General features: G+C 49.9%; 1 protein-coding gene across 1 annotated transcript in view; it reads right to left on the reverse strand.

The window, feature by feature from the left end:
• Positions 1–336: 336 nt before the first annotated feature.
• Atp6v1b1 (ATPase, H+ transporting, lysosomal 56/58kDa, V1 subunit B1) overlaps positions 337–14527 on the reverse strand; it is a 25477-nt gene continuing 11286 nt past the window's right edge. The window contains exons 3-14 of the mRNA XM_005385605.2: positions 8698–8796; positions 8408–8501; positions 7769–7846; positions 6902–7041; positions 5979–6080; positions 5130–5227; positions 3961–4084; positions 3607–3757; positions 3282–3364; positions 2422–2526; positions 2109–2238; positions 337–2015 (exon numbers count right to left, since the gene is read on the reverse strand). Coding sequence (XP_005385662.1) covers positions 1852–2015; positions 2109–2238; positions 2422–2526; positions 3282–3364; positions 3607–3757; positions 3961–4084; positions 5130–5227; positions 5979–6080; positions 6902–7041; positions 7769–7846; positions 8408–8501; positions 8698–8796 — 1368 coding nt within the window. The 3' untranslated portion in view covers positions 337–1851. The remainder of the gene's footprint in view (positions 2016–2108; positions 2239–2421; positions 2527–3281; positions 3365–3606; positions 3758–3960; positions 4085–5129; positions 5228–5978; positions 6081–6901; positions 7042–7768; positions 7847–8407; positions 8502–8697; positions 8797–14527) is intronic.

Raw genomic sequence — 14527 nt, forward strand, 5'->3', positions numbered from 1 at the left:
GTCTTCAGCTGCCTTGAACTCTAGACCCTGTGCCATGCCACCCTGCCTTGGAGACAGCTGATTATGGACTGAAACCTATACAAACTGTGAGCTAAATAAACCTTTCCCTCTTAAAAAAAAATGTGTACATGAATATCCACAGCAGCATTATCCAGGCTAGTAAAAAATGGAAACAATGCATGTGTTCCTTAACTGATGGATAAACAAAAGGTGGTACATTTACCCTGTGGAATATCACTTGGCAATTAAAAGAAATGAGGTGCTGACATATGCTCCAACATGAATGAACCTTCAAAATGTTTGCAAAGTGAAAGAAGTCAGTCACAAAAGGCCACATATTGTATGATTCCATTTATATGAAATGTCCAGAATAGGCAAATACATAGAGATACAAAGTAGATTCATAGTTGCTTAGGGCTGGGGAAGGAATGGGTTGGCTGAGGGTAAAGGATTTCTTTGGCGGGGCAATAAAAATGTTCTAAAATTGATTGGGGTCATGGTCATTCAACTCTGTGAATGTACTAAAAACTATTAAATCATATAGTTAGAAATAGGTAAGTTGTATAGTATGTGAATCATATCTCACTAAAGCTGTTATCAAACAAAAGCAACTCTATGCCCTGTGCACAGCCTAAGCTTTCCCCAAAACGGCTATGAATTGTCCTGGGAGTGGGACGTGTACCTTTGGGCCTCTTTTACTGTTAGTTCTTCATTCAAGAATTCTGACAGGGTTCTAGGCCACAATGACTCAGAAAGGAAGATCATTTCTTGGCTAAAGTTCTATCTTCCCCACCAACCCTTTCCGTTTTAAGAAGCATTCATGAATTCTTTGCGGATGACTGCTTTGATGACTTCTTTGTAGGGGCAGAGGAACAGAAGAGGAGATGACATCACAGAAGAGCAGGCAGCTTTCAAAGGAGTTCCAGGCATCCTGAGTTTCAGAATGCTCTTCACCCATTTTTTCCTTTGGGATCTTTCCTGCACCCCTGTCTCTCATGTCCCTCGGGTTATATCCCTGGCAACTACCCTCCCTCCCTGTCTGCGGTACACCAAATAACCCCCAGTCTCTCTCAGGCAGAGACGTTTAAAGTAAAAAAAAGTCGTGTGTGGCTATGATTTTCTCTTCTATGGCCCCTGAGCTCAAGTTCTACTCAAGAAATTTAGCAAGATATTTCTTTAAAAAGATACATATCATCCTCCGAGGAATTCTATTGTCACTTCTTTCGGCATTAAAGCAATTTTTGTTCGCTTGTTTTCCTCTGTGGTACCGGGGCTTGAACCCCAGGAAGGGTTGAGTTGTGTCTCCAGCACTCTTCACTTTTTTTTTTTTTTTTTTTAAATTTTGAGACAGGGTCTTGCTAAGTTGACCAGGCTGGCTTCAACTTTTGATCCTCTTGCCTCAGCCACTTGATATGATTTTAGGGAAAAAATAGTTTAATGAACTTCATGTATTTATCACCTACACCTTCAACAATTACCTTTCTTTCTTTCACCTGAGATAAATTCATCTCAGTTTTTTTTTTACATAAAAATACACAGCTGGGGGTGCACCCCAGCGGTAGAGAGCTTGCAGGATCTCCGGTACCACATAAACATACAAAATGCCATTTAACATAAAAATACGGATGCTCCTGTCCGACTAAGCCATAGGTCGCGAGTTTAACAGCCCCCTGTCCTTTCCCAGTGCTGCGAGGGGAGGAAGAGCGATGGAGCTCGCGGACCCCCAAAGCCCGCAGGGGCAGGAGGCGGGCGCCGAGCCCCGAGCTCCGGCGGAAGCCGACGGGAGTGGTGGGCGGGGAGGGTGCGCGGCGGTGGGCGCTGGGGCACGGGCGCGGGGCGGGGCGCGCGGGCCTAGAGCGCCGTGTCGGACGCGGAGTCCTGCGGCGCCCCCTCGCGGGAGTAGAACTCATCGAGCACGCTCTGCGGGATGCGCTTCAGCATCTCCTTGGGGAAGATTCGCAGCAGCTTCCAGCCCAGGTCCAGAGACTCGAACACCGAGCGGTTCTCGTAGGGGCCTGCGACCGGGCGGGAGTGTTAGGCTCCGGGTGTGGGGCGGGAAGACGGGCAGAGGTGCCGCCCCCTTCGCGCCCGCCCGCCACGCGCCTCACCCTGGTTGATGAAGTTCTTCTCGAACTTCTGCAGGAATTCCAGGTAGAGCAGGTCCTCGGAGGTGAGCGCCTCCTCCCCGACCACCGCCTTCATGGCCTGCACGTCCTTCCCGATGGCGTAGCAGGCGTACTGCGAGGGGCACACGAGGCAGCGTCCTCGCCACGGACCCTCCCACCCCCAGCGGCCCGGGCCGGGCACTCCTTTATGGCAAGGAGTTATGCCAGGAGAAAGGCTTGCCATCCACATTGGAGCTCAAACCTCCAGCTTCTAAAACTGAATAACCTCCCCAGGCCCTGGCCCTTTCTTCCTTACCAGCTGGTTGGAGACGTCCCCGTGGTCCTTTCTGGTCATGCCCTCCCCAATGGCAGATTTCATCAGTCGCGACAGGGAAGGGAGCACGTTGATAGGGGGGTAAATCTAGGGGAGGACGAGGGAGTGGCAGACAGAGTCCAAGTTTTATTTCCTGCCCGCGCTGCCTGTCTCTCCTCCCCGGTGGTCCTCAGGAGAACCGTCCCCACTCATCCTACAGGGAAGGCAGCTGCCACCCCTCCCATCTGCCATCAATTCTGGGGCAGGTGTCTACACGTGTGGCCTTAGACAGGATACTGGGCATGGGGAGATGACACGACGTGGTTAAGAAAAGGTCTACGCCTTCAAAACGCTTGACTATTTGGACAAAAAAATTAGGTTTCAATTTAACAGGCGCTGCAAAGAAACAACCTAAAAAGAACATGTCATGGGCGCAGCATTAACCTCTGGACAGGACACATTTTCTGGCACTTTGGCGCAGTATTCACAGTCTGTGTGTGTGAGTTACCCCTTCTTTTCTGTTCACCAAAGCAAATAATCGGAAAGCAAAGAGAATTAGTATTTGTTTAGTATCTATCCTCTTCCAGATGCTTCCTATATGACAACTTATTTTACCTCACACAATGCACTGGTGTATTATTTCTGCCTCATAGAAGAAGAATCCTGCCTGGGCTCAGAAATGGGATTATTTTCTCAAATTCCCACAGGCAGGTGGGTTGGGTTCGACCCATACTCTGAACCACAAAGCCTTCCCAGGTGCGTGCCTCGGCTGGCTGCGCCTCATCCAGGTGCAGGAGGTGGGAGACCCCCGTTATTCTGTGTCTTTGAGGGTGAGAACGGAGGGCAGAGACAGGGAGTCAAACCTGTCTGTTGTGTAGCTGTCTGTCCACGTAGATCTGTCCTTCAGTGATGAAACCCGTCAGGTCAGGGATGGGGTGGGTGATATCTGTGGGAGAATGCCCTGGTCTCAGTATGGATGGGGACCAGGTCTCTGCCCACTCCAGGCTGCCTGGTCCTAGTCTCCCGAGAGAGTGATGGGGGAGGCAGGGGAAGGAAAGGACAGTGTCTACCCTGATGGAGGACCAGAGCGACTGCACATCTTTGCGAAGCAGCACAGGCTCTCTCATTTTCTGGGCAGGAAAGGGAGATAGGGGGAGTCTCAGGGCCAGGGGCTGTGGGGAAGGCTACCATCATTGGGCATGGTGAGGATGGGGATCTGTGTGATGGATCCGCCCCGGCCCTCCACGCGGCCCGCCCGCTCGTAGATGGTGGCCAGGTCTGTGTACATGTATCCCGGGAAGCCTCGGCGCCCAGGCACTTCCTCTCTGGCAGCTGAGACCTGCAATACCCATGGGCACGGAGGTAAGGGAGGGGCTGAGAGGCTGGTAGTCAGAAGGGTGAGGAGTGAGGCTGGAGACAGAAGAGCAATGGCCGGGTTGTGACTGAGCAGACGAGCTTCCCTCTGTTCTCAAGGAGACCCCTGGAAACTCAAGCCTTGGGAGAGGCAGGGAAGAACTTGGCACGCCTTGCCAGCCAGCTCACCTCCCGCAAGGCCTCTGCGTAGGAGCTCATGTCCGTCAGTATGACCAGCACGTGCTTCTCACACTGGTAGGCGAGGAACTCGGCAGTGGTCAGTGCCAGGCGTGGGGTGATGATCCGTTCGATCCTGGAAGAGAGGCGCAGCTGGCCTTCACAGAGCCTGGACACCCAGGCCTGCGCCCCTCATAGCCCCAGAGCCGAGTGCAAGGGGACCTGGGCAGCTGGTTTGTGCTCATGGCGGGGGAATGGAAGAGATGAGGCCCCACCCCATTCCCCAGGGCAGGGCCTGGTTCCCCACAGCCTTCTCTCTTGCGGTTGAGGAGCGGGGCAGGAGCCGGAGGGTAAGACCAGAAGGGAATCTGGCTGGGGCAGGCCCAGGAGTGTTTGATGAGGATGACCTTGTCCCCTTGGGCTGAAGGTGAAGGACTCCGGCCTATCCCTATCACACTGGAGCCAGGTGAACGCACAAGCGCCACTTTCGCTCCCTCTTAGTCCAGGGCCCCTGACGCGGGAGCCAGCGGGAGCACGCGCACTCTGTCCTCGGGACCGCGCCTTTGCTCACCCTCCCGCTGCCGCTGAGCACACAGAGCGCACCGTCCACAAGCTTGCCCGCCCTTCCCACATCGAGCCCTTCCGAACACCCTGCTTCAGCTCCAGGTCTCCGTCCCCACCTCTGGGCCTGTGGGTTTCCCCCTGCTGATGCCCTCACTGCCGCCACAATTCCGTTCCTTAGTTTTTGGGGCACCCTCAATACCCAGGATAGTTTATTAGAACTTTGTCTTTTGTCCACCCAACTCCCCAGATTTAAATTCCCAGTTTAAGTTTTCTAAACTTTCAGAATAGCAGTTTTTCTAAATAAATGGCTTACAGAGGTGATCTCTTTAGTGGTGATATTGTGGAGGTGACCCTGGGATGAGGGGCTGTGACTTAGGACAGTGACCGGTGAAGGTGGTGGGAAGGGCAGAGGGGCTGCAGATCACAGGCGGCACCCTGGTCTGGCTCCCCCTGTCTCCCATGGGCCATTCCCAGCCTTCTCAGGGCTCGGGTTCCCAGTTGTTCTCTAGCTCTAGCCCATGGCTGTGATTCTGGGGCACTCTGAGCACCGGTACCCTGGTTTTGTAGGGGGTGGGGCGGCCCCCCTCCTGGCAGTCTGGGCATCAGGGAGGGCTCACGTGGGGTCATTGGCCAAGTTCAGGAAGAGGCAGACATTCCCCATAGTCCCGTTTTGCTCGAAGTCGGACTTGAAGAACCTGGCTGTCTCCATGTTCACCTGGACACAGGAAAGGGAGGGCTGGAGTGGGGGGCCGCGGCCTGAGGGCAGGGCCTGGACCCTCCCAGCTGTCTTCAGGAAAACCTGTGGATTGACTGGCTAACAGTTGCTGGTGACAAAGACACTGCAGTCACTGGGGTGACCCTGGGACTTGCGAGGGGCTCATCAGAGCCTCCAGAGAAGTTCGGACTTGTTTAGGTCAGGCTCTGGTCAGTGCCGACCCTGCACTGACCACTGCACTGACCACTGCACTGACCACTAGGACTGCACTGACCACTGCACTGACCACTAGGACTGCACTGACCCTGCACTGACCACTAGGATGGGGACCTCCCTGGGCCCCCTGCTGGCCCTCACTAGGACTGCACTGACCCTGCACTGACCACTAGGATGGGGACCTCCCTGGGCCCCCTGCTGGCCCTCCCTATCCTTCCTTTGGGTCCGCTGAGGGTTTTTGGTATCCCATGACGCTGTCTTGTCTCCCTAAGTTCCCTGTCCTCCTCCAGGCCACCTTCAACCTAACTTACAGCCTCTCTGGCCTTTGGGATGCAAAACCTCGCTGGGCACGGAGCCTGCCTCAGTTGCACTCCAGGCTGTCCCACCAGACTGGCCTGGACTCGGATGGCTTCTCAGGAAGAAGGACGGTGACTCACCCACCAGATGCGGCTGTGCCAGGGCCCAAGAGAAACAGGCTCTGTGTGCCTGCTCACATATGCTAGAACTTGCTAACGGGCTCAGGAGGCTCCCTTACCCCCATGGCTGCAAAGATGATGGCGAAGTTGTCATCGTGATAATCCAGCACGGCTTTGGATTTCTTCACCAGCCCAGCCTGGCGGCAGATCTGGGCCGCAATCTGAGGCAGAATGCGTTGGGAGGGAGGCTGTTCGAGCAGAGCCCAGCACCCGCCCCCCTGAGGAGAGGGACAGAGGATTTCCCATCTGTCCGCCTACCCAGGCCTTTGGTAGGGGCTGGCCCAGGCTGAAGAGGGGCAGGGGCTGCCCCAGGTGCTACGATCTTTTGCGGGGAGGGGCTGTTCTGTGGCTGCAGAAGGGCGGAGGGCACCTGTCGTGAGAAGGGTAGAGTAACAAGCAGTTCCAAATGGCAGCTTGGTTTAGGGCAGTCGGGCCTGTCAGAGCCTCTGTCTCTCTTGTAGTCTGCTGGGGATTCATGGACACAGAGCTGCCCCTAGCCTGCAATGTGTAGAGCTACCAGACACCCTGCCCCAAGCCAGGATGTGTGTGTGTGTGTGTGTGTGTGTGTGTGTGTGCGCGCGCGCGCACACGCGCGCACAAGATTCCAATCACTCAGAGCATTTTGAGGTGAGCTACATTCAGGAGCAGCAGGGAGGGAAACCTGGTCACCCCAGCCAGGGTGAGAGGCGCAGACTGAACTTGGTGATGGTGGTGGAGTAGATGCGTACCCGGGGACATGAGTACAAGGACAGGCCAGCTCTGCTAGCAGGGCCTTCAACACTGGGGGCCACCCGAGAGCCTGTGTGTATTGATTCAAGGTAGCTGGGAGGCCCGCTGGGGGCAGAGCCTGGACACGGAAGACGGCTTGTGCAGTCCTGAGTGCCAGCCTGGGCACAGGTGACCCCACTCCCTGCTGGGCACAGGAGCCTGGACCTCTGCTTCCCAACCCTTTGGCTGTGCTTGCTGGCCCCACAGGCCTCACCTCATTGTGGGGGAGCCCCGCCGCCGAGAAGATGGGGATCTTCTGACCACGGGCAATGCTGTTCATGACATCAATGGGAGAAATGCCTGTCTGAATCATCTCCTCAGGGTAGATTCGGTCATGGGGGTTGATGGGTTGGCCTGGGAAGGGCAGTCATGGAGCCATGCTCAGAGGTTCCCCCTTGCCTGTCTTTCCCAGCCCCGCCCACACTCCCAGGCAGCACTGTTTCCACTTCCTGGGGTGATAAAGAACATATCGCCCGGTGTAGTCTCAGCCATATGCAGCCTTTGTGCAGATAAAATGTGTCTCTTATTTGAGTTGGTGTAAGTTTCAACAGCGGGTCCATGCTACCTTGGACAGCACTGCCCTGGTGCTTTGTTAGGTGGCGGTGGCTGACCACCCCTGGGTGAAGGCAGCCAGGCTTAACACCTACCGGCAGACGGACAGACAATCTGGAGGTGGAGACAAACTGACGGGTCGGCGGTGGAGAAGAGAGGAAGCCCCCACTTGGGTGGATGAGCTCCTAGGCAGGCCTGAGCCCGCTGCTGCAAACCGCCTTAGGACAGCTCTTAGGATGGGGATGGGGCCCTGGGGCATGCACAGAGTACTGTGTACCATTTACAAAGGGTGGACATAGAGTGCCGAGGGCAGTTCCTGGTTCAGTGGAAGATTTGGGGACAGGGAGGCCTTTCTTGCCCTCACATCCACCTGATCTGTCCCTTTTTCTGACTGGTCCTGGGTGGGCACTGGCCAGTGGTCTGTGTCTGGGCACGATTTCCAAGGACAGGGTGGCAGAAAGGATGACTGGGGATGGGAAGAAATTGGAGGCTGGGTTCTGAAAGCCAACCAGGGGCTCCAGTCACTCACCATTGATGTCCAGAAAGTCCTCCGCCATGACCATGGGCCCTTTGTCAATGGGTTTGCCAGAGCCATTGAAAATCCGACCTACGAGTGGCAGGGGATGTATGTGGACGTTCAGGGCTGCCCCCGAGTCCCTCACTGCTCCCGGCCCCCACACCGTCACCAGCTCTCATCTCTCAACACCTGCACTGCCCCGTATCCCCGCCCCGCCCAGCCCTCAGGTACTCCAGAGAGCTCTTTAGTCTCCTCAACACCTTTACTTGGGACAGCGATTCCAACGGGGACATCAGGGACATTGCAGGACTTGACAAAGATGGGGGGGTGGCCAGGCCTGGAATGGCAGGTCCTGAGACATTTGGGGACAAATAGGGCTTTACAGTCCCTTTCAGCCTGACCCCCAATTGGTCAAGTGCCTGCTGTACTTATAGCTTATTGAAGCTGCTTTCCCATTACTGAACACGCTATCTATCAGGCCCTGAGCTGGACTGGGAACTAAGGAGACAAGATACAACCTCCATCCCCAAAGAGCTCACAGAGAAGGCACACACAAACGGTCCAGGACAAGGCAGGGAGCGAGAGCATGGTCAGAGAAGCCGGGGCAGGAAGGCAGAGGAGCACCTCCCACCACCACCGCTCGCGCCTTACCCAACATGTCCTCGGACACAGGGGTCCGTAGAATGTCCCCTGTGAACTCACAGGTGGTCTTCTGGGCATCAATCCCAGAGGTTCCTTCAAACACCTGTGGGACAAGAGGAAGTCACTCTGATGAGGGGTTGGCTGGGGAGAACGGGGCTTCCCATTTGTGCCCAGCTCTGGGCAGAGTGTTCATAAAGAAATAGGTAATTTACCATCTTCAGAGTTAGTAAGAGAGTGTGGGGAACTTCACGGGCTTGTTAACTTACCCACCCAGCCAACATCTCATTGCTGCCACTCACCTGAACAATAGCCTTGGTCCCAGCCACCTCAAGCACTTGGCCACTCCTCTGAGTCCCGTCAGGCAGCGTGAAGTTGACAATCTCAGCATACTGGGCGAACTGGGGAGAGCGGCCCAGAGTCACAGTGAGACAGACGCAACGCTGTGTCCCCGCCCTCATTCTCCTCTGCTGCAGTCTCAAGTTGCCGTCTGCCCTTCTGTGCCCAGAGCCTTGTGGAAATGCCTTGAGGAGAGGGGAAGTGAGCCTTTGGGCTCCCTTTGGAAGGAAGTATGCCTGGATGGTTAAGGAGCCTGGATGGTTAGGAGCCAGGAATTTACAGGTGGAAAATTGTAGGCAGTCCCACTCATGAGCATGTATGCAAAATCCTCAACTAAATATTAGCAAACAAAATCCAACCATGTATAAAAAAGGCCAAGTTACAAACCAAAATAGTAAAAGAGAAAACTAAAAGACAAAAGTGAAGATAAACGCCCACATACATATAGAAAGTAAAAAATTCGGGACTCTTTGAGAAATGCAAGGTTACTCCACTATTAGAAAGTCTATTTATAGCTGGGCATGGTGGTGACGGTGTGGGGGCCGGTGATGGTGGTGCACACCTAATCCCAGCACTCAGGAGGCTAAGGCAGGAGGATTGCTGCTAGTTTGAGACCAGCTGGGCTACAAAGTGAGCTCAAGACCAGCATGAACTACATAGTGAGACCCTGTCTCAAAAAGACAAAAAAACAAAAAACAAAAAACAAAAAAAAAAACCACAAGGTCTATTTATGTCATTCATCTTATTAATGGATTAAAAATTCAAATCATCTCAGGTTTTTGAAAGAAGTTTAAAAATTGTCCATGGTAACAATCAAAGAGCAAAGAATAAAATCACTCTTTAAAAACAAGAATAAGAGGGAATCCCCAAATTTGTATCATTTAAAAACGTACTGAAAATATCATTTCCAATGCATAAAGTATTTTCACGGCAAAAAGAATGGACTTTAAAATTATGAGCAAAACAAGAAGGCCTGCTGTCATTCCATTCAGCACTGTACTGGAGCAGCCAAGCAGGAATAAGAACAGAACTGAAGGAATAATAACAGAAAAATTAAATGAATGAAGATCGGAAGGAAACAAAGCTATCAAATGGAATGCTCCTCAACCCCCACATCCAATATAGTAATCAGGGGCTGGGGATTTAGCTCAGCGGCAAAAGCGCCTGCCTGGCAAGCGCAAGGTCGTGAGTTCGGTTCCTGGTACCGGAGAAAAACAAAAACAAACAAACAAACAAACAAACAATATAGTAATCAAAAGAAAGCTATAGACTAATTTTTGAGTGCAGAAACTCCAAGTAAACCATTAGTCTAATCAAGCAGTGTATGAAATAAATAAGCAAGGGTTTATTCCAAGAATGCAAGACGAGAGGAATGAATCAGCATCAGAGAATCTGTCAACATATGACAATACAATGCATAATAATAGAGAATTTTGCCAGCAAAAATTAAAAGAAAAACCCCCTAGGATTATGTAAAGAGATGCTGAAGACTTGATAAAATTTAGAAGCTACTGTTTCTAATACAATTCTGTGTAAAACAGAAATGAAAGGCAACTACTTTAACACTATCAAAACCAACATGAATACACTTGTAAATGTTGAAATGCTAAATCCATTTTCATTTCAAATAAAAATCACTAATAGAGATACCTATGTTAGTATTGTGTCCTACTGTCAGTATTGTTCTAGTAGTCTTAGTAATACAGTAAAACAAAATTTAAAATCAGTATACAGTACTATATACTTAGTATACAGTAGTATACAGTACTGTATACTTAGTATATAGTACTGTATACTTAGTATACAGTAAAACAAAATTAAAATTAACCATAAACACAGATGAAGAATGTTCTATTTTTTTTAAAAAAGAAGAGTAGTGGGAGGGGACTATATTCTTTAAAAATGTCAGTGCAACACTGTTGAAATGTTCCAGACTATAGGAAGCTAACCAGACATAATGATTAAACACAATACACAACTCCAGGCTGGACCCCATAGTGCAGAGGAAAAAATGTTATAGAAGAATTTATGAACCAGCTGATCAACTTGAATATGGATGGTACATTAAAGTATAGCATTAATGTAAATTTCTGAAGTTTATCTCTACTAAGAGCAGAAAATATGGAAGAGAATAGTGTATTTTTGGAGACAGGCCATGGAATATTTAGGCATAATTTACCCTTAAAAGAGTCAGGAAAAAAAAATACATACATACACATACCCACACCCACTGAGCAAATGATAGATGAAATGAAATAAAATATTAACAATTGGGTATATGGGTGGTCCTTGAACTACTTTTATTTTTGCATAAAACCAAAATTGTTTCAAAATGAGAGTATGCCAGTATAAAAAAGATGTAACTCCCCTTATTGCAGACAATATTGGAAATCTAGAAAAATCTAAGAGGCTCTGGTTAAAACACATACACACTCACACACAAAACCACAGGATAAATAAAAGAACTTGTTTATGTACATGATAAATATATAAAAATCAGTATTTTTCCACACCAATGATAAGTGGTTAGATGAGGCAACAGGAAAAAAATCCCATCCACAGCAGAGCCAACATCCATAACATAATGGGTAATACATGTAATAAGAAAGGTACAAGAAAAAGAATAAACTTATTGAAAAACATAAAACAAGCCCAGAACAAATGGAGAACAATATTTCCACCTAAGGTAGAATGATTTACTATTACAAAGTTATGAATCCTTTTAAAAATGGATCAATTAATCCATCCTCTATGGGTTATTGTTTCTTTTGGAATTTAGTTAAAATGATCTTGTATTTCATATAAATGTCTGAGACTAACCAAAAGCAGTCAAGGAAAAGATCAGAGATGGAGGATCTGCCTTAATGGATACTCAAATTTGCAATTTAAAAATTTTTCTATAAAGCTACTCATGTCAAGCAGTAAATCAAATGTGACACAGATAAATGGATCAGTGGGACAAACTAGAGAGTCCAGGAAGTTTCCAGATTTTACACAACTATTATAGAGCAAATGTGATCTACTCGTTCACGGAAGGAAAATATTTTGAACATTAATGCTAATGTCACTGGGCATTTATGTTTGTTTTTTTTTTTTGAGACAGGGTCTCGCTATGTAGCCCAAGCTGGCCTCAAACTCATAGTGATCCTCCTGCCTCAGCCTCTGGAGTGCTGGAATTACAAATGTGCACCAACCATGCCTGGCTGGTGGATAGACATGTATTTATTTATTTTGTCATTTTGAGACAGGGTCTCCTATACAGTTCAGACTGGCCTTGAGCTCACTTTGTAGCCAAGGCTGGTCTCGAACTTGAAAAGATCCTCTTGCCTCAGCCTGAGTGCTGGGATTACAGGCATGGGCCACCATGTCAGGCTTGGAAGTTTATTTAGAAGACAACCACATCAAAAACACAAATATATTGGCATATAAACAACTTAAATACAAAGCCAAATAATTTATAGAAACACTAGAATATTTCTTCTTCCCTTTCTAAAAGACAGATGAGAGATGTCGTTAAGGAAGATAAGAAGTTCAGAAGCCATAAATGACAGTAACAACGAAAGTACCTGATTATGTAAATTTTTAAAATTTCTGTATGATAAAGATACAAAACAAAAATAAACAAAATAAAGAGGCAGAGGATGGTCTGTGGCTAATAAAAAAAGAGTTTCTGGAACTCTCTGTACTCAGCTCTGTGCATAGGAAGATTTCACAGAGCAGGAAGTAAAACCTAGATGGTACACAGACCCACAACAACTCCCCTGGTCTTCAGGAAAATGCAAAGGAAAAGTAAGACAGAACTAGGCTTCACCCCCTAGACAGACAAAACCCCGGGAGAGAACACAGATAGGGCGGACGCAGATGTAGAGAAGTGGGTTCTGTCATAGCCTGTACGTGGAAAAGTGAACTCCTGCAGCCCTCTGAGCAAGTCATCTTGCCCCAAATCCTCCTATTCAAAAATAAAAATAATGCTGAGGGTGTGACTCAGTGGAGAGTTCATGAGTAGCGCCCATGAGGCCCTGACCCCAGGACCAAATACTTTATGTTTATGAAAAACATAAAAACACTCTGAACTAGTCCTTCTATTTCTCGAGGCATCTATCCTACAGTAATAAAAGCAGTAGTATAAAAGGCATAGACTGTACATCACTGTACTATTAGTAATAGCAAAACCTGGAAGTATGCCAAATGTTTTAAATCACGGTGTACACTTTAGCCTGCTATCAACAAGCAAAATGTGTGTCTACAGACCTGCAGGGAATTCTTAACACTCAGAGACTAACGCTAATGTAAGCCTTGAGCATGTGTGTATTTGCCTGTGTTTGAGCCGATACGTCAGGATCTTGGGGCAGGAACGTGTTACTGAGACTCAAACCCAGAGGCACTTTACCACTGAGGCACATCCCGAACCCTTTTTGTTTTTATTTTGAGACAGTGTCACTGTGTTGTCCAGCATGGCCTCGAACTCGCGATCCTCCCAGCAGGATCTTTCCATTGTTATGGGGGGGGGAGGAGATAGGGACAAGCAACTAACTTTATGCGTTAATTGTTTCTTTGTTTCATTAGTTACAAGGAGTAGGCATTATTTTGTAATTAAAAGATAATACAGTTGGAGACCTGTTCACGCATGTACTGTGGAGGTGATTACCACCTAGGGACCACATAGGTTCCTTCCATCCTGTCCTCTGCTGAGCACACACCCGTGACCTGGCGGGTCTGGGGAGAAGGCAGCGTGGCCCATTTCCCGATGAAGCGTGACCAGGATGGGGGCCACTGGGGTGGCAAGACGCTCTGGCTTGGGCCCCTCTTGCCTTGTGAAGAGGATGGCAGGAGAGTGTCCTCGTTTTTCCTCTACCCATCCCCCGCCCTGCGGAGTGCGGGCGCTCAGCGGGGAGACCCACCCTGAGATGGTAAAAGCGGCGAATGCCCAGCCATCCCGGGTTCTCACCACAAGAGGGCGCCTAAGAGCAAGAAAGGGCAGAACCTAGGAAAGGCACTGGGTGGTTCAAGTTCCGGCTCCTCTGCCGGGTCCACACTGTGCGGGCGTGAGTCTCCGTCTGAAACCGCCACTGGCCTCGGCGTTTGTCACCCCTACTGGAGGTGATGCTGGGCTGTTAGCTCCAGGAGGGAAAATGCTGGACAGAGCTCAGGCCAGAGTGGCCCTCCCCAAAGAAATCACGCGAGGGGCCCAATAAAACTGGGCAGTAGGGTGATGAAAGGTAACCATTTCTATGTGAGCTCCCGTGGGCCAGAGCGGCCCGGAGGGGAGGGTTGTGCAGGACTGTGGGGCTCATCACACCTGGCCCATCACACCGTGCCTGGAGAGCAAGGTGCAGACTCAGGTCCTTTAGGAAGAGAACGCTGAGCATTATGGATATGGGGGTGCTTCTTGGGGAAGGGGAGGGTCTCCTTATCAGTTAGAACAGTGGCTCAGGGGGCAATTCCAGTCTGCAGGAGTGAGTTTATGCTCCCAGGAGCCTTGTTTTCCAGACACAGTGATCAAGCCTAATCCCATCAACTCTCCCTATTGGCTACTAAGAGGATTGCAGGGAGCGGGGCTCATTCAGGGCCACACATTACTGAGTTCTGATCCAGCAAGGGCCATGCCAAGGAGAGCTGTGTGTACGCAGGGCGGACTGGGAGTCCTGAGAAAGGCTGCTAGGGCTTGTGCAAGGGAGCGCTGGCTTCCAGGCTTCCCCTACCGGGACCGCCCAGGGCAGCGCGGGAACTCTCTTTTGGAAATTGGCTCGGAGGTCATACACAGTATTTGATTCTTTTTTTTTTTTTTTTTTT

Source organism: Chinchilla lanigera, unplaced genomic scaffold, assembly GCF_000276665.1.
Source record: "Chinchilla lanigera isolate Chin_1 unplaced genomic scaffold, ChiLan1.0 scaffold00023, whole genome shotgun sequence".
NCBI lineage: Eukaryota > Metazoa > Chordata > Mammalia > Rodentia > Chinchillidae > Chinchilla > Chinchilla lanigera.